Raw genomic sequence first — 23,036 nt, forward strand, 5'->3', positions numbered from 1 at the left:
ATGAGGCCAACATTGGCCAAACTCAGGACTTGAAGCCATGAGGACAGGTGAGATGGCGGTGATCAGTAAAGGCAAGTACTTTTGGTCACACAGGGCCCTGGCCCCTGTATTACGAAGTAACTATATCTATGAAAAATTTAGCAAAAAACAATCTGACCACTTAACCTTAGAAAAGATAAAATAAAAGATAAAAGTGTTTAAGGAAGAATTTTCTTCTCTCTTCTCTCATAGAAATGATTTATCTGGATACTGTTAAAATTTACAACAGTAAATTTGACTGTGCCTTGCAATTTCATGAATGAAAGGTTGAGCATGCCTGAAGTTTCATTTAAATTAAGAAATTTTTTAGTTGTTTTTCGTTTTGTTTTACTTCACACTATTCAAGGGTTTATTTATATCAATCAGAAATTTAATCATATTCTTTTTTGTTTACATGTTTTAATTAGTCAGTAGTTATTTGCATCAAATAATACAAATATTCTGGCACTGCATGAAATTCGTCATTTAATTTTTGTAGCATTTATAAATATCTTGCCTTGAATATTTGTTAAAGGCAGATTGCCTCAACTACCACTGCAGATTTGCCAATAATTCTGCATAAGAAAACAAAGATTGCTTATGGCTAACATGAATACATAATGTTTGGTTAATTACCATATATACTCAGATATAAGCCCAGTCATGTATAAGCCAATACCATAAAATGAGTATTAGGTCAAACATTAAAGAGTGTGTGACCCGTGCATAAGCCAGCTTGTAAATTCTTATTATTACTACTCCATCTAAATGGATAGTCATCTTCACAGGGCTTTAGCACAGAAGGTCCTGGGCTTCAGGTTATTCATGTGATCTTATATTGGGCAATCTGCAATACATACCAGTAGTGATAAAGAAAAGTTAAAATTTTTCAAGTTTAGACCTTTTGCACAGATAAGCTGACCTTCCCTCTTCCAGGCTTTTCCATTTTTACTAAACTGTTTGGCTTATACATGATTATATACAGTAGTTAAACATTCTGCACGTGTGAATTTGCATTTAGTACTTTCATATGCTGTCTACACAGCTGAGTGATACCAGTTCCACTTGGGCTTTACACCTCTCCAGTGGCCTAGTGGCTAGAGCATCTGCCTTAAATGTGTGAGGTCGTGGATTCAATCCCCGGCTGTGTCATACCAAGACTTACAAAAATGGTACTACAGCTGCCTCGCTTGGCGCTCAGCATTAAGAGGTTATTGTTAGGAATGGTCGGCCTAGTGTCAGGATAATGTGACTGAGTGGGAAATGATGCTACATATCTGTGGCATGATGCCCCAGTGCTAGACATCACTTTAAGCTGACACAGCAGACATCGAAGCGATATGACTGAAAAATTAATGAAGCTACATAAAAAAATATCCAAATCCACTTGGGCTTCATCATATTATTTTATTTTTACTTAAATTGGCTTGTATTTCAAGGCCCCTTTTAAAACATTGAAATTATTATGCACATGAACAATGAAAATGGATAGCATTCTACAATTTATACTGCATGTTTGCAGTCAAGTGCATGTAACATACTGATATGTCAGGTATTCTTTGCAAATGTTTTTAAAGTTTACTGACTATAAAAATAATGTGTCATCTTATATTAAAATACTATTAAAGATCCATCACCTGTTGTTACATATATTTATTTTTCATTGTTTGTTAATTTTTATATTTTTTTAATATTTAATCATATGCTGTTGTAATGTAACGTCATATGTTGGACTTAATGTTTTCTAAAATCAAATACATTTTTTGGTTGCAACAAACCCAATTCAAATATTATGAAAAATTATTAACCTTTCATGTTGAAGGGTTCTATATCAGTCATTAGTGATTATGTCAATCCTTTGTATATTACAGTCTTAAGGGACACTGGATTCTGTCAATCCTTTGTATATTACAGTCTTAAGGGACACTGGATTCTGTCAATCCTTTGTCTATTACAGTCTTAAGGGACACTGGATTCTGTCAATCCTTTGTCTATTACAGTCTTAAGGGACACTAGATTATGTCAATCCTTTGTATATTACAGTCTTAAGAGACACTGGATTCTGTCAATCCTTTGTCTATTACAGTCTTAAGGGACACTGCATTTTGTCAATCCTTTGTCTATTACAGTCTTAAGGGACACTGGATTCTGTCAATCCTTTGTATATTACAGTCTTAAGGGACACTGGATTATGTCAATCCTTTGTCTATTACAGTCTTAAGGGACACTGGATTCTGTCAATCCTTTGTCTATTACAGTGTTAAGGGACACTAGATTATGTCAATCCTTTGTCTATTACAGTGTTAAGGGACACTAGATTCTGTCAATCCTTTGTCTATTACAGTCTTAAGGAACACTGGAGCTTCTCAGTCCTTTTTATTTTCAGGTCCATTGCCTTTTTCTGAAAACTTTTCTTCTGATGAGAGTGTTCTTTTTTAGGGAGTAGAGTGTGGCTTTGTTAATGTTCCTCATCGTGGTGTTAATTTGTGAGCAGACTTAGTTTCAGGACACGTGACAGTGATAATGATGATGGTCCTCTGCATATTCACCTTAAGCTGTGTCATGATTTCATAACCTGGGTTTATCCTTATCCAGCTGTTGCAATGACAAAATAAACCTGTTTCTTTTCCAGCTTTTAGTAACCATTTTCTGAGGAGGTGTGGAGGGTTTTTTCTATTAAATCAGGAAATATATATTTTTTAACTTCATTCTATCTTTCATCAACTAATATAATATAAATAGTGGATTATTTTTCTGTATTTAAGACCAGACAAATTTTGGGAAGTGATTTGAAGACTGGAATTGTTTCACAATAAGACAAGACACCATTGAATCCTAGACTATCGTCATCCCTTGCTAACTGACCTCCACATTTTTGTTGTTGTAATTCTACTTGTCCATAGATTCATCAGTGTGCCTTTGGATGCATTCACACAAAATCCAAAGTATTGTTTCAGTCCAGAGTGCTTTGCAATTCCAATGAAAAATTTAGATAAATAATTCCTCTCAAATTTTATTTGAAAACAAGTACAGACCCTGATCATTAACTCCTAAAGACTGATATGAAACATGAATGAATAATTGTTTACTTAACCCCTATTTATATACAAACTGTCACCTGACCTATAAACATTCTGGAGATATTTTCATTTCTAACAGAAAAATTCACTAATTCTTAAACAAAGTCAGACCTTAAACTTTTTTGTTGACATATGACCATTATCTTAAAGTACAATTCACAGTCATGGACAACAGTTAAGCATATGTATGCATAATTAGCTGTTAGCAATAATTCAGCATTGTACACTTATTAAAAACATTTTGTCTGTGGGAAAACTAAATACTTGTTTATCTTGAGTGTATTGTGTATATGTGGTACAGAAGTGCTATGGACTGGCTGGACTAGACAATTTATGGAACCCACCACTTGTATTGTGGTGGGTGGCGACGGCTGCTATTCTTTTAAACTATAATTATTTGTCTACATCTTCATCAAAACAAATTTTTTCATTTAATGTGTTGTTCATTGTGACCTTAAATGACTAGCTGGCTAGGTGCTGGTTCTATTTCTGAGGGCATGAGGGTGGCTGATCAGGCCATTTTGTGCTCTGAACTCTCTGTGGCCACTAGATTACAGATTATGTTAGGGGTTGCTTGATCTGTAAAGGATGTAATACAATTCCGACATTTATGCTGCTTGCATGTATGCACTGCATATGAAATTATCTTCCACTCATAGTGAGAGATCTTCCCAAGACTCAGCCTCAAGATGATGAAGCTTTTTCAAGGATGATTTGAGAAAGTCTGTGAAGCAATTATTCTGACCTCCCTGACATCTGTTTGAATTTGTTCATTACAACTTGCCATAGAAAGTCATCTTTTGGTCATTGCTCATCTGATATCCTGGTGACGTGACCTGGCCTTTGCATCTGTGATTTCACCACCAAGTTTTGATGCATAGGATTCCTGCATGTATGATGACCTTATTAGTCATCCCATGTGAAAATGGTTTAGCGTCTTGACATGAGCAACAATCATACAAGGTTAATATTCATACAACAGAACCAGCAGTCTGTGTAGACCTTTAGTTTTGTTTGCAGACTAATGCCTCTTGCCTCCCATACATTTGTACAAACCAAAGAGCATGCTTGCATAGTTAGTTCTGGAGTTGATTTCATCATCAGTGTGGACAGTACATGACAGTGTGCTGCCAAGGTAGGTGTAATTGTCGCATGTCTTTGGGGTTTAGCACTTTACGGTGATGGTAGGCTTTTTGGTGGACAAGGACATTGCCATTTTATTGACAGCAGCGAGATATCCTGACTAAAATAATGGATATAATAAATTCTTTCTATAAAAATCAGAGTAAGATTATTATTTTACCTAAGTGGTGCCAGATATTTCAAGAAAGTTCCATGTACAGATGCCAACACTTGTGAATGGACTGTAAGTGCCTGCCTTGGATATCAGCTGTATTTATGTTATTGTAAATTCAGAGAAAACAGTATTGATATTTTTATTTGACATGACAACACAGGTCAGAATTAACAATGAATATTCATTTCACTGTGTGAATTAGATACCTGCATCATATGGTACATGAATGAGACTCATTTACATCAACATGAATATTTCTGGAGGTCCTGGATTCTTTACTAATAACATTTGATCCCATAGGTCAGATGTCTGTATAAGCTAGGTCAGATGTCTGTATAAGCTAGGTCAGATGTCTGTGTAAGCTAGGTCAGATGTCTGTGTAAGCTAGGTCAGATGTCTGTATAAGCTAGGTCAGATGTCTGTATAAGCTAGGTCAGATGTCTGTTTAAGCTAGGTCAGATGTCTGTGTAAGCTAGGTCAGATGTCTGTATAAGCTAGGTCAGATGTCTGTATAAGCTAGGTCAGATGTCTGTATAAGCTTTGCCTTTACAGTCTGAACACTCTCTAAAATAGGAAACTGGAGATAAACCTAGTGACCTTTGCTGCGTATAATTAAGTTGCATTGTTTGTTTATTTTTTTTAATTTGTTTTTTACTTTTATTATATGCCAATGAAAATGCATGTTGGGCTTCACCTTGTCCAAATCAAGTTCATCTTCTACCTGACCTGAATCATTTACTTTTTGTTAATTCAGCAACCAACTAATACATAGCAGATAGTTTCCTATGGGTATGGGTCAACTATTAGGATTATTATCTTGGCTTGAGTCAAGGACATTTTCTTTTTCCACATTTCATATTCTAATTATAACTAAGATTTTATTTTGTAAACATTAGGAACCGTATAATGTTATTTTCCATTAGGAAATAGTTTTTATTTCAGAACATGCTAATTGTGATCTTAGGTCAACTAGAGAATTATGTAATCTTGTCTTTTTTAAAAATTATTCATTCATACTTTAAGTTCTGAGTAGAATCAATTGTATTATTGTCCAACAGTTCATTTGGGCTAGAATTGTATTTATTGAAATTATTTATTTACTAGAAATACGAAGTTCCCCTCAAAAATAACATTCTCAGAAATAGAGACTTAAATTTAATAGTGAAATTTCAAATAAGTATATATTCTTAGATTGTATTATTGAGATCAAGCAAAAGACTGTTGGCACACCACCACTACATGGACCAACACTTGATGCATTGGATTTATATTGGATTTCCACTAAAGTGTATTCAGAACTTCAATCATTAGGAGGAGACCCGAGTGGCCAAGTGGTCTAAAGCGTTCTGGATCACTGCCATCTCACCTCTGTCTGCATGGGTTCGAGTCTCAGGCCCGGCTAGCATGGGCATGTGAGAAAGCCTGCCAGTAGCTTCTTATGGGTCAGTGGTTCTTCACGGGATTTTCCAGGGTTCTCCCTCCACCAATTATACTGGCCGCCATGTATAGCCTATCTTGTTCTGAAAAATGGCATTAAACACTACAACAACAACAACAACAACAATCATTAGGATTTGTGTCTGTGATTCTATAATTATTTGGGATTTAATTTGTAATACCATAAGTTCCATTTTTACATTTTCACTTTCTAGGGAAATACATTTTTTGTTGAATTTTACAAATCTTATTGCTTCTCAGTCTTTTCTATTACTTGTTATATGACCACAGAGTCATAATACCTTGTAAAGCTTGTGGATCCTGTTATTGTTAAGTGGCTGTGAAATAAATTGTGGTGCCTATTGCACTTTAAAAATCATCCCATATCAAACAAAATAATTGCTATGCATGATTTTCATGTTATCTTTCCAATCAAGAGTGTATAGAGTGAGTTTGTGGTCGTTAGTGAATCCATAAAGGAGAGTCACTTTGTTGTAGTGGAATGCAATTTTTTTTAAAGAATGTTAGATAATGCCGAATGAAGACTGCACAGCCATTCGTATATTTTGCTCATTGAATGTTGACCAGAAATGTATGCAGTGAACACCTTTCGTTGTATCATTTATTCCTTCATTCCAAAATAAATAGGTTTAGAAATGTTCAGACTATAAGAAGACTTTTCATCACTGCCAATAATTTTTTAAAATGAAGTTTCACAGCTTTTAGCATAATATACTATAATGTTCATTACTTAATTATAATGCATGGATTTTATTCCAGTGCTTGTCTCCTTTTTATTGCATTTTCATATCTGTGGTAGCAGGATACAAACAAGCAATTTTACACTAATAGAGCCATACAGAATTCTGTAAAGGCCTCTAGAGTACAGCAATTTTACACTAATATAGCTGTAAAGAATTCTGTAAAGACCTCTACAGTACAGCAATTTTACACTAATATAGCCATACAGAATTCTGTAAAGGCTTCTATAGTACAGCAATTTTACACTAATAGAGCCATACAGAATACTGTAAAGGCCCCTAGAGTATTGATCAGCATCATACAAGTTGTTGTAGATAATCAGTTTTAATTAGTCAGCTAATATCTCAAGTCTTTATGCAGTGATCTGTTTCAAAAACTAAAGGTGAGGGATATAGTTCTAAGCTGTGGGTAATGTCCATATAAATGAGTATGGATGCTAGATAATACACATGAAAGTATAGATATTACAGTATATGTTTATTTTTCAAAACATGAGGTTCAGTAAATATGTTTGCGTTTTATTTTAGGATTGCTTGCCCTTACTATTATGACAAACGACTCCATACCAATGATAGGAGAAGGCTTAAAAATATCCTGTATGACATCTCCTGTTGAATTTATTGGTGATTTAACAAACACATGGAATTATCCAAACAAGAGTAGTGCAACGACTTGCTTTGCTGATGATCATGTATGCACTGGCAGCAGTATGAAGTACAGATTCACTGCAGACAACAATGGAGTTTATGCAACCATCTACAGTCTGGATAGGTTAAGAGACACTGGGACATGGACCTGTATTGGATCCGATAACCTAGGAACCAACAGCACTGTCATTATTGTTTATAGTAAGTATGGCAAGAACTTTTACAAGTTTTTATTTTTTCTTCTATAGAATAATTTTATTTTTATACCTCACCAGTTGTTTGTGTGCTGTTTGGTCTGGATTTGACAGTATAGCAATGGTTCTAGCAGATTTCATTTAAACTCAATTTAAGTTTGACTTAGCCCAAGAAATATTCAAATCAGTTTGAAGGGTAGTAACTTTTGAGGATTATGGTTGAGTGCTGGATGCAGTTTGGAGTTAAATCAAATATGTAGAGGCCTTGGGACTCGTTTTGGCTGTGACTTACAGCTCTGTCTTTGGCTTGAACCTTAATGAAGACAACAGATATATAGATTGACTGATCGGAATGGGATTACAAAATGCCAAGCTGGCAGGTATATGTACAGGCAGATCTTACGTACATTTCAAAGCCAGTGTATTTTATTAGATTGATTCACAATATCTGTTGAAAAATGGGCATCCAAATTAAATGTTCTGTTTTCTTTTCATAAAACATTTTGTAACTTAATAAGGGACCAACCCACTTAGAGAGTCATAACATGGCTTACATTGGGCAGACTACATGTTTTTTTCAAACTTTAAATAAATTGTTTCAAAAAATATAGATTATGCATACCAGTTGTATAATTGTATCCCTTTATTTTAACGACTGTTGTGTTTTTCCTCCAAATAAACAATTTATTTTAAAAAGGAAACCTCTGTCTGCAACTTAGACAATCTTTGTTATGCCTACTGACAAATATCAGCTTGCAAATAGCTATCTTATGAAAAGGAGATATCCTAAATTTCAGACATCTGATTTCCAGATATTTATTGAAACTAAGGTACATAATATGAAAATGGCAACTATTGAGACAGTGTATGTCATAACTTATCCGACATTGCATGCTTATCTTTTTGACCATTTGTAAGATTTAGATATTATGTGGACAAATGATGCAACTTCTCAGGATACTTGACGTTATCTAAAATGGACTGTGTTTCAAAATTTAATGTGCCAGTTACACTTCTCAAGACTTTTCCGATTTGCATAAAATTAATTGACTCTAAAAAGGATCTCATATATTGCCTGAGTTCTGAAGGTTAGTAAATGGATTGTAAGAAATGTGAAATAATTCAAATGTTGTATTCTAGTTTCAAAGTAAACGTCAAAATAAAGATATTTTTCAGCTCTTCCAACAGGAGTTGCCTTCACTCAGGATCCAAATACAAGTGTAGACCTCAGTGTGACTTCTGTGAAATTGCAGTGTAAAACAACTAGCTGTATGTATCCGTTGGCTTCAGTACAGTGGTTGTACCAGGTAGGTCAGTACAGTAGTATTGAGAATTAGAATTAGGGCCATATACTTACCTGGATTAGACTTAGGACTGTAATGATTACATGGATAACTGTTGACAGTTTGAGTATTAGTAGTAACTAGTTACAAAAGATAATAACTTGTCAACTGACAGCCACTGCTTTGTAATAAATAAAAATTAGGTTTTCCTGTGGCATAGTAAGTCATTTGGTAAGTCAGTGAGAGTTCATTAATCCATTCAGCATGTTGCATTTGAATAGTAAGTAGGTGCAGTTATTGTCTTTCCTTCTCCCTAGATAGATTCTTACCCATACATACTGACTCACATAATCTGTATATGGCCAGTAATCAATTAATAAGGATTGTACTTACCATTTCAGCACTAATTAGAATAGTAAAGAATGAGAAGGAAAATCATTAGTGTTGTGCTATCGAAGTAGCATAATGTGGTAATATAGACTTTCAGCAACCTTGAGACCAGAGACAAGGCTGATATATAGGGTACAAATGTAGATCTGACAAGCAAGTCAGTTATAGTTTGTATGCTAGGGAATAAACATGTTTGTAGAAATGGGTCATTTCCTGTCTCATTAAAAATCCCAACATTACAATGGCAATGAGGATATAGCTGACAAAGATGAGGATAATAAGGGACGAATAAGGCAATGAGGATATAGCTGACAAAGATGAGGATAATAAGGGATGAATAAGGACAGTTGTGTTGTTCTACTCAGAGACTTATTAGAGACCTGCTACGTACTGTGTTGCACCTTTGCAGTGAAAATCTTCATCACTGATAATGGCATGAAAGTTTGTCCAATTTCCAGTCTTTCTCAGTCATCAAAAATGCTCCTGATATCCTTGAAAAAGTAGGTGAAACATCTTGATAAGCTTCTGATTAGTAGGGCCAAGTGGTCTAAAGCGTTCTCCATTATGGATCACTGCCATATCAGCTCTGTCTGCATGGATTCGAGTCTCGGATTCAGCTAACATTAGTATGTGAGAAAGCTTGCCAGTAGCTTCTCATGGGTTGGTGGGTCTTTCAGGGGTTTTCTCAGGTTCTTCTTCCACCATTAATACTGGCTGCCATGTATAGCCTATTGTGTGCTGAAAAATGGCTTTAAACGATACAGCAACAACAACAACAGATCACTAGAAATGTGTCATCCTAAAAGACAGTAAAAGACCACACCATATTCCAGCATCTGATAACCAGACATTTGATACAGTACATCTAAGGAAGGGTGGAGGGTCATGTGACACATATGTAACATCTGACTTAGCATTAAGAAGATCATCAGAAAACAACCCGACTATTTAAATGAGTATGTGTTTTAAATTAATGTAAAACTTTTAGAAAGCTTACCACATCCATTGTGTTATATGATATTTTACTTATAAATAGTGTAGTATCTTATAACGGTAAACTGTTGTGTAGATTTAGACAGTGAATAACAATAATTCATCAAATGGCAATTTAGTTTAACATGGTGAATTTGAATTCTACCATCAACACAACTCAAAATATTATTTGGACTAAACCATGAGAACTATAAACCTACTTTACCCATTTCTGTTTTGTCCATTTTGTACAATATCAGACAGTCAAGACACAAAGTGATTACATTACTGAATTCCTCTTACATAAGTATGTATTATTCTAATTATGGTTAGTTCAAAACATACTGAACTGATTTTCAATTTAATAAACATATCTCTAGAGACCTCGTCTATTCAGCAACATAGTAAATGAAGACACCAACCAAAATCTGTTAGCATCACGGATTTTATACACTTGATTATATGGTTAGACCAAGAAATGGCATTCTGAAAAAATGTCTAGTATACAGTAAAACAAACCTTTTGGCCTGTCAGAGTTAATAAAGGCCAAAAATATTTTACCGGTTGGCTGAACATCCCTGTTTTCTTGTTCTGACCCTAAAATTTTTCTTTCCTCCAGGTTATCTCCCCAAATAATTAGAAAACAAGTCACAGATTTGTTTTTCAAAAAGATTCAGACTTGATATGTGCAGTTTTGCCCAGTACTTGAAGTACTTAGTACAGTAAATATACTAATCATTATAATTATCATTATTATTATTATTATTATATAATGTACAATTTTTTTAAAAAGTAGAATGATTCCTGAAAATTGATTTGTGCATCTAATTGAGCCAGTTTTGACCAGTACTTGAGCCAATTAGTTCATATATATCTTCTCAATAAAGCTATCTCCCTACCCTAATTTTAAAACCAGCACAATATGAAACACGACTTTTTTTTTTGTTGCCTAACCATGTTATTTGTTTGGTGTTTAGTACCACTTTTATTATAACAAACATAATGGTGTATATTACTAATTTAAAAAATGCATTTGCCACTGCATTTTATTGAGTCATTTATTGAGTCATTTTATTGAGTCAATGCATGGTCATTGCATTTTATTGAGTCAATGCATTGTATTGCATCATTGCATTTTTAAAATGGCTGTCTTGAGGAACCTCAGCTTTGAGTGACTACATGTCATTTATGACAACACTTGTCATTCATAGATTTTGTTATATAATTACAATGTATTTAGTGACCAGCACAGGTGTTTTCTGGTAAAATAATGCATTTAACTTTCCTGTGAATGAATGTTTTACAAAACTAAATAAACACTGATGTTTCTGTTGTAATCAACACCAATTAGGTGTGTCTACATACAAAGTGGAGATAATTTTAAACAATACTATGCATGACTGCATTGCCAAAACTGAGATAAATATCCCAGATCCTTATTGAATCCTTTCATGCTGTGACCATTTATGAGAGTGTTTGTGCTATAATAGAACAACTGTCTAGTTTCTCTACTGGTCATGCAATCTACAAGTGATGCAGGCAGTCATTGCATGCAACAGACCATAAACCAGAATAAAGTGCATGTCACTAACTGCCAGTTTCTTCTTTAAAAGGGGCTTTCAATGATGAACAAAGTCAGCCCAGGTTTGTGTTTTATTAATCTTCTTTGAAACAATGTAAAACCCTATGATGCCCTAATGTCAACTCTTTTTGGAAAGGCTTAATTGTAGTGGTCAAGCATGTCATTTGTCTTTGAAGTTGATCCATTGTGCCTGGGATCTTTGGTCTTGTTTTTAATAAGTGATAATCTTTTCACAGATTCAACTGTCATTTAAAAGGTTGGTATTTTTTATTTTTACCATTATTAAAACCCACATTAAGTTGTCATCTGTTAAATTTGTTGCAGGCTTGTTGTACACTATGTTTATTGGGTTAATCTTTTTTTTATCTCAAATTTAATTTGATTCTACATGGGTTAATTTTGTCTGCTGATTTCATTCATTGGTACATTTATATTCCATTTTGAGCTAAAGTCAGACCAGTGTTGCTAATTCATCCATAGAATGACTTGATGTTTTCATTGCTAACTGTGCAGTTATTGTGCTTCATTTTAATGTAAATCTTGTACATGGTAAGTTTTCTGGGTCAAAATCAGGGAGATCAGTGTTCACAATCAGGGAGATTGCATCCAAATCAGGGAGATCGGCATTGACAATCATGGAGATTAGGTCCAAATCAGGGAGGTCTGCATTCACAATCAGGGAAATTGGGTCGAAATCAGGGATATTAGTGTTCACAGTCAAGGAGATTGGGTCCAGAATTAGGGAGATCGGCATTGACAATCAGGGAAATTGGGTCCAAATCAGGGAGATCAGCATTGACAATCAGGGAGATTGGGTTCATATCAGGGAGGTCTGCATTCACAATCAGGGAGATTGGGTCCAAATCAGGGAGATCAGCATTCACAATCAGGGAGACAGCATTCACAATCAGGGAGATTGGCATTCACAATCAGGGATTTTGGGTCCAAATCAAGGAGGTCAGCATTCACAATCAGGGAGATTGGGTCCAAATCAGGGAGATCAGTGTTCACAATCAGGGAGATTGGGTCCAAATTAGGGAGATCAGTATTCACAATCAGGGAGATTGGTTCCAAATCATGGAGATCAGTGTTCACAATCAGGGAGATTGGGTCCAAATTAGGGAGATCAGCATTCACAATCAGGGAGATTGAGTCCAATTCAGGGGGGTCTGCATTCACAATCAGGGAGATTGGGTCCAAATCAGGGAGATAAGTGTTCACAATCAGGGAGATTGGTTCCAAATTAGGGAGATCGGCATTCACAATCAGGGAGATTGGGTGCATATCAGGGAGGTCTGCATTCACAATCAAGGAAATTGGGTCCAAATCAGGGAGATCAGCATTCACAGTCAGGGAGATTGGGTCCAAATTAGGGAGATCGGCATTCACAATCAGGGAGATTAGCATAACGACAGACTTTTATCAAATGGAAACTTAGGAAGTAAACTACAGTGAATAATAGTTACTCAACTTTATTAATTTTCTTATTAAGTTTTCTGAATTTCACAAAATAATAATTTAAGAATCATCTTGGTGAAAGTGATGTTTAAATATTTTAGGCGACTTACTCGCCCACTTCGCCTGGTAGCGTGACCTCAGAAAGCATTTGTATTTCCAGATTAAATAAGATTCAGTAGAATTTTACGAGTATTATAATCCATTAATCAAGAGGTTAACAACCTAACAACCAATCACATCATATGGCATGCGCTGATCCATTCATTGTACATGTCGCCTTCTTCTGTTATGAGAGCGAAAACAACTTCACTCTGATTTATTACTGTAACAGGTCTGTTGAATCACTGTTGTCCTTTTTGAGATGCTCCCTAGCCGTAGCCAGGTTATTTCCAATGCTATAGGTCAAGGTGAAATGTAGGCATCAATTATCTGGTGTTGGTATCAATTTCCCTGATAAACTCTTGCACATTCACAGGCATGTGTTTTGATAGCTGATTGACCATAAATCCTTTCCCAAATAAGTTAACAACTATTACTGCCCAATTTCCACAAGATATCCTTTGATGATGAAAACATACAAACTTGTGTTTTAAACTTAAACGTATGTAAATAGCAATTTGTTTTATGAGAATAAAATTGGTAACATGAATATTTAACTGCTGTGTGTATATTATTACCTTCATAGCAATCAGTTTATGAACTGTAAGTGAACCTGTCATGAAGAAATAATGTTTGTCATAGCTGTGTCTGGGAAATAACACTTTATTAGATTGTCTCTTTCCGTAAACCATTGGGCAAATATATTCCGGAAAATATACAATTTATGGAATTAAAAGTCTAGAGATTATTTTATTGAAGATTTAGCATTAAAATGAAATTATATAGAAACTTATAGACAGTGACACATTATTGAGTAAAGGTAGTTTACTAAGCAGTTGTAAAAACTTGTAATTACAAAACTGTAGGCTAGTTACTAAGTTAAAAGTCTTTAGAATGTATTGATTCTGTTTGTCTATTTTCAAGTCATATTGCCAAAATACACTAAATGTAAATATAATTAGTTTTAAAAATACACCAAATGTGTTGATAAAACCCAGAATATTTTATACTTGAAAATAAAGTATTGCTTAAAACCAGTGTCAAATACAAATATACAAACTGGGAACTAGAGGTTATAATTGAAATATATATATATATATATATATATATATATATATATATATATATATATATATATATATATATATATATTAACTTTTTCTGGGTTTTTGAAACTAACATTTATCCATTAGTTTGAGACTAGTAGATTTCACTACATACTAAAATTGGTATTATAATAATGTAATTGGACTTAGGGACATTTCTTTTAAATTTAGATTCAAGATATTGGATGGGGGTGGGAAGCTACTACCTTATGAATCTGCAAGGATAGGGATTTAAACTACGTACCTCTGAACAAACTTTGATAGCTAAACTATATACCTCATATATGATTTGACAAATAGTATTACAACTTAAACAAGTGATGTGATGTGATTTGGATTTTTAACATAGCTTTAACAATTTTTCAGTCATATCGCTACGATGTCTGCAATGTGGCAGTTTATAGTGATGTCTAGCATTGGGGCATCATGCTGCAGACATGGAGCATGATGTTCCACCCAGTCACATTATCCTGACACTGGGCCGACCAGTCCTAACACTAACCTCTTAATGCTGAGCGCCAAACAAGGCAGCTGTTAATACCGTTTTTGTAAGTCTTTGGTATGACTCGGCTCGGGATCGAACCCACGACCTCCCGCATCTGAGGCGCATGCTCTAACCACTAGGCCACTGGAGCGGTCTCAACTTAAACAAAGAACTTGCTTAAATTGGTTTGGTGCAAAAGAAGATAAAATACATTCTAAACAAACTTTGTAGCTTAAATCCAATTTCTGTGAGATGTTTTGCATTTGCTTGGCTATGTCATTTATTTTTCTATAAACTTATTGAGGAATAGGTTGATAATATTAATAATTAATATTGTTATTATTGTTATATAAATTATGAATGCTCACATTTGTTTATCAGCCCTAAAAGATAAATTTGAAAAGTATCCAGCATATGGAGTGCCACAGTGGATGAAGGGAGATAACCTGTACATTTTGGCTGATAATATTAGCAAAACATTTGTTTTAATATGATGAACTTACATCTGATTATTTGAGGTTTGTACCATGCTATAAACTGTGGGTCTGACATGATTTTGATCAAACTTGGTGAATAGGCACAAAAATATGATTATGAGCAAGTTCCATTTATTTGTGATTAGGTTTTGATAAAACTTGTTCAGAATGGTGGATAAATTTAATTATTAGCTAAATTGAACATTGTTAGAAGGTTATTTTGTACCTGATTGACTGAGCTCACTACCACTCAGGAGAGTTATTTTCAGACTTTACTCCAGTTGGGTTAAAAAGATTTTGTCATCACGATCTCAATAAGTTGTATAGTAAGAATGATTTCCCATTCTGATGAGGTGATTAGCAATTCTGATGAGGTGATTAGCCACTCTGACAAGGTGATTTCCCATTCTGATGAGGTTATTAGCATTCTGATGAGGTGATTAGCATTCTGATGAGGTGATTAGCCACTCTGATGAGGTGATTTCTCATTCTGATGAGATTATGCATATACTCAAATGTAATATTGGCATGCCATTATGCACATATTCAAATTAATATTGGCATGCCAGGATGCAAATGCTAAAATGTAATATTGGCATGCCAGAATGCACATATTCAAATTAATATTGGTATGCCAGGAAGCACATACTAATATGTAATATTGGCATGCCAGTATGCACATACTCAAATGTAATATTGGCATGCCAGTATGCACATACTCAAATGTAATATTGGCATGTCATTATACGCACGCAAATGTAATATTGGCATGCCAGTATGCACACACTCAAATGTAATATTGGCATGCCATTATACGCACGCAAATGTAATATTGGCATGCCAGTATGCACACACTCAAATGTAATATTGGCATGTCAGTATGCACATACATGTTATATTGGCATGGCAGTATGCACACACTCAAATATAACATTGGCATGCCAGTATGCATATATTCAAATGTAATATTGGCATGCCAGTATGCACATACTAAAATGTAATATTGGCATGTCAGTATGCACATACATGTTATATTGACATGACAGTATGCACATACTAAAATGTAATATCGGCATGCCAGTATGCATATATTCAAATGTAGTATTGGCATGCCATTATGCACATACTAAAATGCAATATTGGCATGCCAGTATGCACACACTCAAATGTAATATTGGCATGCCAGTATGCACATACATGTAATATTGGCATGCTAGTATGCATATATTCAAATCTAATATTGGCATGCCAGTATGCACATACTCAAATTAGTATTGGCATGTCAGTATGCACATTTTCAATTGAAACCAAATAATGTACTGATCTGATGGTGAAACACTTACAACTTTCATAATGATCAGGAGTTTTATTTTTGATCCAGTTTTTTTTCAAACCTCTAGAAGAAAATAAATTTTGTTTTTGGTTTGGCCATGTTTTCTCTCTCTCTTAGGCCATAATGTTTGCATTTTGATACATCTGTGAACATATGGCACTGACTGGCTGATGTCAAATTATTCAACAGTAAAATTAATGGTACACGATTATTTTGATTTCATTATGACATCTCTAATCCTGTGAGAATCACTTTTTTTTAGTCATGTTCAGAGTATTAGAATGGGGATAACAGGTATGTATTAGAATAGGGATAACAGGTATGTATTAGAATAGGGATACAAGTTATGTATTAGAATGGGAATAACAGTTATGTATTAGAATAGAGATAACAGGTATGTATTAGAATGGGGATAACAGGTATGTATTAGAATAGGGATAACAGGTATGTATTAGAATAGGGATAACAGGTATGTATTAGAACAGGGATACAAGTTATGTATTAGAATGGGAATAACAGTTATGTATTAGAATGGGGATAACAGTTATGTATTAGAATGGGGATAATTATGTATTAGAATGGGGATAACAGTTATGTATTAAAATGGGGATAACAATTATGTATTAGAATGGGGGTACAAGTTATGATTTAGAACAGGGATAAAAGTTATGTATTAGAATGGGGAGTTATGTATTAGAATGGGGATAACACTTGTGCATTAAAATGGGGATAACGGTTATGTATTAGAATGGGGATAACAATTATGTATTAGAATGGGGATAACAGTTATGTATTAGAATAGGGATAAAAGTTATGTATTAGAATGGGAATAACAGTTATGTATTAGAATGGGGATAACAATTATGTATTATAATGGGGATAACAGTTATGTATATAAGGATTGGAATACTTAAATGGTGGTTTTATTATTTTAAATATATACTGATATATTGCCAGTCAGACCAAATTTGAGATAGTGAAACCACCATGAACATCCAGTAATTCCCATATATAATCATGGCTTGTGTCCTCACATTGTACTCTGTTACTTAGACTATGCTATGCTACCTTGTGATACATCCTTTGCCAATTTCCTAAATTTTCAACATTCCAGGATCAGTCAAATCCTGCCACACCTGTACTCTACACAACTACCACCTCTTCTGGAACACTGGAAGCCTGTCAAGATCAAGAACAGATCTATACCAGTACACTTGATCTACCTCTATACACTACATTAAGTGACAACAGTGACAAGACAGTTACGTTTTCCTGTAGGATTGTGTATTTAGATCCCTCCATAAATATCATGGCCACAGGACTACACACAGTCAGATTTGCTGGTAAGATTATAATTGACTGACCTTTTGTACATGTCATTCAACCCTGTTTCCTGATCACATGACTAGTAGTAGAGCCATAGGCCATAATGTAATGCAAATACATCATCTTGCAGGGGGTTCTCCCAGAGACTGGACTAAAATTGGGAAAACACAGAGAAATGAAAAACTTAAAATAATAGCTGCTTTTTGTTTAAATATGAGTAGTATTAGACTGATTGGGTCTTTGAAATTTCAGAATTTTTAACTGATCTTACCAAAAAAATATAGGAAACCTGTGTGCAAGTAAGAGATATTTAATACAAGTTGACATCTCTCAGAAACTGCCAATTTTGATCAAACTTTTTAGGATTATTGTTTCTGAACTGCTCTGCCAACGTTGGGAAGAGTTGTTTTAGTCATCTGACCAGTACAATGCCAGAATATTTTTCCTTTCTTTAGAGCTAGTGTCCCCATGTGACATCACATCAAAGTATGATAAGTGAAACAAACATGTGGTGACCATGACTTCAATTGACTTCTTTGCAGTAGGGGTACAATTTCCAAATGAGAAATTTGTATCATAGTTAAACAAACCAAATAGGACAAATTTCCAAATGAGAAATTTGTATCATAGTTAAACAAACCAAATAGGACAAATTTTGTTTGCTGCAAAGGGGACATTTTTATTAATATTCTCTATGGCTTGTATATATATATATATATATATATATATATATAGTACTTAGTCTTTTCCTGTTTCCGCTAAATTACATAAAAGACATAATATTCTCCATTTTTTCCAGTCAAACAAAAATATTGCATGGAAAGTTCTTGTTTGCTATACGGATAAAATTGTTTTATATTCAGCTGTACCTGTTAGAGTTATATTTTTGGTTCATTCCCACTTCCTTGGGGAGTGAGAAGGGGCCATCCTTTATACCTTCCATGAGATGAATGTAACTCTTCTTTTAATCAATAATGTTAGTGTATTTTATTTACTGGGGCCATTCTGTGTATCTCAGATGGAAGGGATGCAGATAGCTCTTTTTTCCTTTAATTCCAAAATTATAGAATGTTATTTTTCAAAAATATAAAAGAAAGTTGAAAACAATAACCCTCATGAGCCTCCCAAACAAAACCAGATTACATTTTATTCATATATAATGCATACATAGTTTACAAAACAGTTCTTTGCCAACTATCTTTACAGTGAGAGTTACAGAAGCAGTGTTACAACAGGACAACCAGAATATTACAGACACTCTGACTGTGACTTCGGGTGAATTGGTGAACTTAACCTGTGTGACTTCTACCAGTCGACCTACCTCAACTATAGACTGGTATTTTGGATCTCAGAAGAAAGGCAGTGGAGCCAGTCTGACCTTCATCCCTAGTGACATGGACCACACTAAGACTATATACTGCCAGGCCTATAACATCAACATCAGTCAAACCATTTTCTCCTTGAAACCGAGTCTCTTTGTGCAAGGTAAAATAACATAGAAAAAAGAAATTCTAAATATCTTGCTGCACTTTAAAGGGGACAAACATCCATGAAATTTTATATGACTAAAATTCTCATTAAATACACTGTACAGATATATTGCCCCAATTATTAAAGTTGGGGCTAATCCCATAATCAAAATATGGAATTTTTTAAAATTATCACAGGATTTCACCATGATGGCATTATTGATGTTGAGTTGGATATCACAGGGTTCCACCATGTTGACGTTATTGATGATGAGTTGGATATCACAGGGTTGCACCATGATGGCATTATTGATGTTGAGTTGGATATCACAGGGTTCCACCATGATGGCAATATTGATGAGTTGGATATCACAGGGTTGCACCATGATGGCAATAATGATTATGAGTTGGATATCACAGGGTTGCACCAATATGGCCGTATTGATGTTGAGTTGGATATCACAGGGTTCCATCATGAATGCATTATTGATTTTGATTTGGATATCACAAGGTTGCACCATGATGGAAATATTGATGTTGAGTTTGATATCACAGGGTTGCACCATGATGGCAATATTGATGTTGAGTTGGAAATCATTGGGTTGCACTGTGAGGGCAATATTGATGTTGAGTTGGATATCACAGGGTTGCACCATGATGGCAATATTGGTTTTGATTTGGATATCAAAGGTTCCACCATGATGGCATTATTGATGTTGAGTTTGATATCATAGGGTTCCACCATGAATCAATATTGATGTTGAGTTGGATATCACAGGGTTGCATCATGATGGCAATATTGATGTTGAGTTGGATATCACAGGATTCCACCATTATGGCATTATTAATTCTGAGTTGGATATCCCAGGGTTCCACCATGATGGTATTATTTATATTGAGTTGGATATCACAGGATTCCACCATAATGGCATTATTGCTGTTGAGTTGGATACCACAGGGTTCCACCATGATGGCATTTTGATGTTGAGTTGGATATCACAGGGTTGCACCATGATGGCATTATTGCTGTTGAATTGGATATCATTGGGTTGTACCATGATGGCAATATTGATGTTGAGTTGGATATTACAGGGTTGCATCATGGTGACATTATTGATGTTGAGTTGGATATCATTGGGTTGCACCATGAGGGCATTATTGATATTGAACTGTATAAATTCTTCTCTCTTCCAGTATGATGACAGATCAGATTGGTGATACTATGTACAAGGCTACGTTCCTTATATTGCTTCTTTGCATTTGTATTGATCATTTTTTGGCACACATTATTATTTAGATGGATATTAAGTACAACAAGTGTGTATACTTCGTATGTTGTATGAGTGGTAAGTATATTGTAAGCACATAATCTATGCATTATTCATTCAAGATCCACTTTTAAACGAAATGAAATGTTCAATTGCTCTTGTGAACATGCACACATACACACACAGGCACACAGACACCAACACACAGAGATGCACACACAGACAGACACAAAGATGCACACAAACACATACACTCACATATGCACACATACTCATGCACACACATAGACAGACACACAGATGCACATACACATACATGCACCTACAGACACACACACTCACACAGATACACACACATACAGACACACACACAGATACACACACATACATGATGAGATGATTGAGTCTGCTGTAACTGAGCTGCCATCATTACTTTTGAAATAACCAGAAATATCAAAAATGCCTTTCACCAGAAAATTCCAAGTGTTCTGTCAGAACTTAAATTTTGATTTCTTTTACACTGGTGGACCATATTGTGCCTGATTGTTATGGATGCATGAAGTAAAATCTATTTATAGAGTGGAGATTTTCCCATTAAAGGTCAAACATAGGTAACATAGTAAATGTGTAAAATGTTTACATGAATATGTGTAAATTTAAATCCATTGTCCAATATAATTGATTTGTACTTATTTCCTGAAATTTTGCTGTATGATTTATGCACAGAGAGTGATACATCCCAGAAGTAACAGCTGCATTAACTCCCTTGACTGAGGCTTGATCTATTGTGAGTGCCTCCATTCTACTGTTAGTGTTTGTTTTCAGAACTGCCTATTATTTACTTCAAAGCTGTTAGCATAGCTACTGTGGTACAGTTTTTACGCTGTTTTGTACATTATTTTATGGAGAATATAAAATATTCCTTATCAGTAACGAGATAACTGTATTTGAAAAAATGTTGATCATCTGCAGGTAGACATGCTCAAAATGATCTGTTTGAAACAAAATAATCAGTGATTATTCTTCTTTATAGTAAGAGTTACAGAAGCAGTGTTGCAGCAGAACAACCAGAATATCACAGACTCGTTAACTGTGACATCAGGAGAATCAGTGACCTTGACCTGTGTTACACCACCTAGTCGACCTGCTTCTACTATCGACTGGTATGTAGGATCTCAAAAGAAAAGCAGTGGAGCCAGTCTAACCTTCACCCCTAGTAACGCAGATCACATTAAGGCTATATATTGCCAGGCCTATAACATCAATCCATATCAACCAGTTTCCTCCTTGAAACCAAGACTCTTTGTAACAGGTAAAATAGATCTCCACATGACAGTGATGGGAGTTTGTGTGACATGCAGGTTTTTACATATATAAATATTGTGGATAAATTGTAAGATTTAAGGTTAGTTTTCAGCTGACCTGACCATAAGGTTAGTTTATGGTATGATCATGCATGCATCCTCTTGAGTCATTTGTCCATTGGCATTTTGTTATTTTCAGCTTCTAAGAAACTACTATGCCAGTTTTAGCTAATCTTGACAAAAAAAGTTCTGGTATCAAGGAGTCATTATGGTGTGAATTTACATCATATTGGCTGCCATTACAACAACAAAAACCACTTTTAAATGACTTTCTCTAAAAGTAATATAATTTGCTGATCCATGTCATTTTTTTAAAATTTAAAACTTACAGTTTCATAAAGCACAATCAGATTTTACAAAATGCCACTCACCAAACTGACAGAGTGCTGGCTACATTAAATGATTAATGGTTCAATGACTGGGATTGTTTTCCCTGACCTTAAGAAATCTTTTATCTAGTTGATCTTGAATTCTGCTAGCAGTAGTTAAATAATTCAGTTTTGATAATTCTTCTATAAACTGATTTAGGTCATTCATATATCAAATATCTCAAGAAATAACAATTGGCAGTATTAGCTATAAAAAACTTGAAGCATTAATTCAAGGAGCTCTCAAGGCTGGTTTAACAACTTTTCACTTTCTTATTTATGTAAGTGATGTTCCATTAAAAAGTGAATCCAAAAATTGATACAAATTTGTCTGCAGAAGATAAAGCTTTGTATACATCTAGTTCTGATAGAGAATATTTTAGAGAATATTGGACTCAGATATTATTAAAGTTTAGTGTTGGGAACAAAGAAATAAGATGGTAATTAATGAAGTTAAAACAAATGTACCATTTATGCAACATCACAAAAACTACTTTATCTCTTACAATAAATAATTGTCAGTTACAAAATGTCAAATATGAAAAGTGTGCCTGTAGATAATAATTTACAATTGGAAGACCATATTGACAAGCTTTGCAAACAATGTCAAACATGAAAAGTGT

General features: G+C 34.6%; 1 protein-coding gene across 7 annotated transcripts in view; it reads left to right on the forward strand.

Annotated features, from left to right (window-relative positions):
- Positions 1–23,036, forward strand: part of LOC149772614 (uncharacterized) — a 419,962-nt gene that overhangs the window by 344,991 nt on the left and 51,935 nt on the right. For 6 of the 7 annotated variants that reach the window (XM_089947575.1, XM_089947571.1, XM_089947573.1 and 3 more), the window contains 5 exons: positions 7,122–7,442; positions 8,612–8,742; positions 17,733–17,961; positions 19,151–19,429; positions 21,715–21,993. In XM_089947575.1, the coding sequence (XP_089803701.1) occupies positions 7,122–7,442; positions 8,612–8,742; positions 17,733–17,961; positions 19,151–19,429; positions 21,715–21,993 (1,239 nt within the window). Of the gene's footprint in view, positions 1–7,121; positions 7,443–8,611; positions 8,747–17,732; positions 17,962–19,150; positions 19,430–21,714; positions 21,994–23,036 lie in introns of all 7 variants that reach the window. The other variant, XM_089947577.1, reaches the window with a different exon arrangement.

The sequence above is a fragment of the Sinohyriopsis cumingii genome, unplaced genomic scaffold, assembly GCF_028554795.1.
Source record: "Sinohyriopsis cumingii isolate HCF-2022 unplaced genomic scaffold, ASM2855479v2 utg001339l, whole genome shotgun sequence".
NCBI classification, from domain to species: Eukaryota; Metazoa; Mollusca; class Bivalvia; order Unionida; family Unionidae; genus Sinohyriopsis; species Sinohyriopsis cumingii.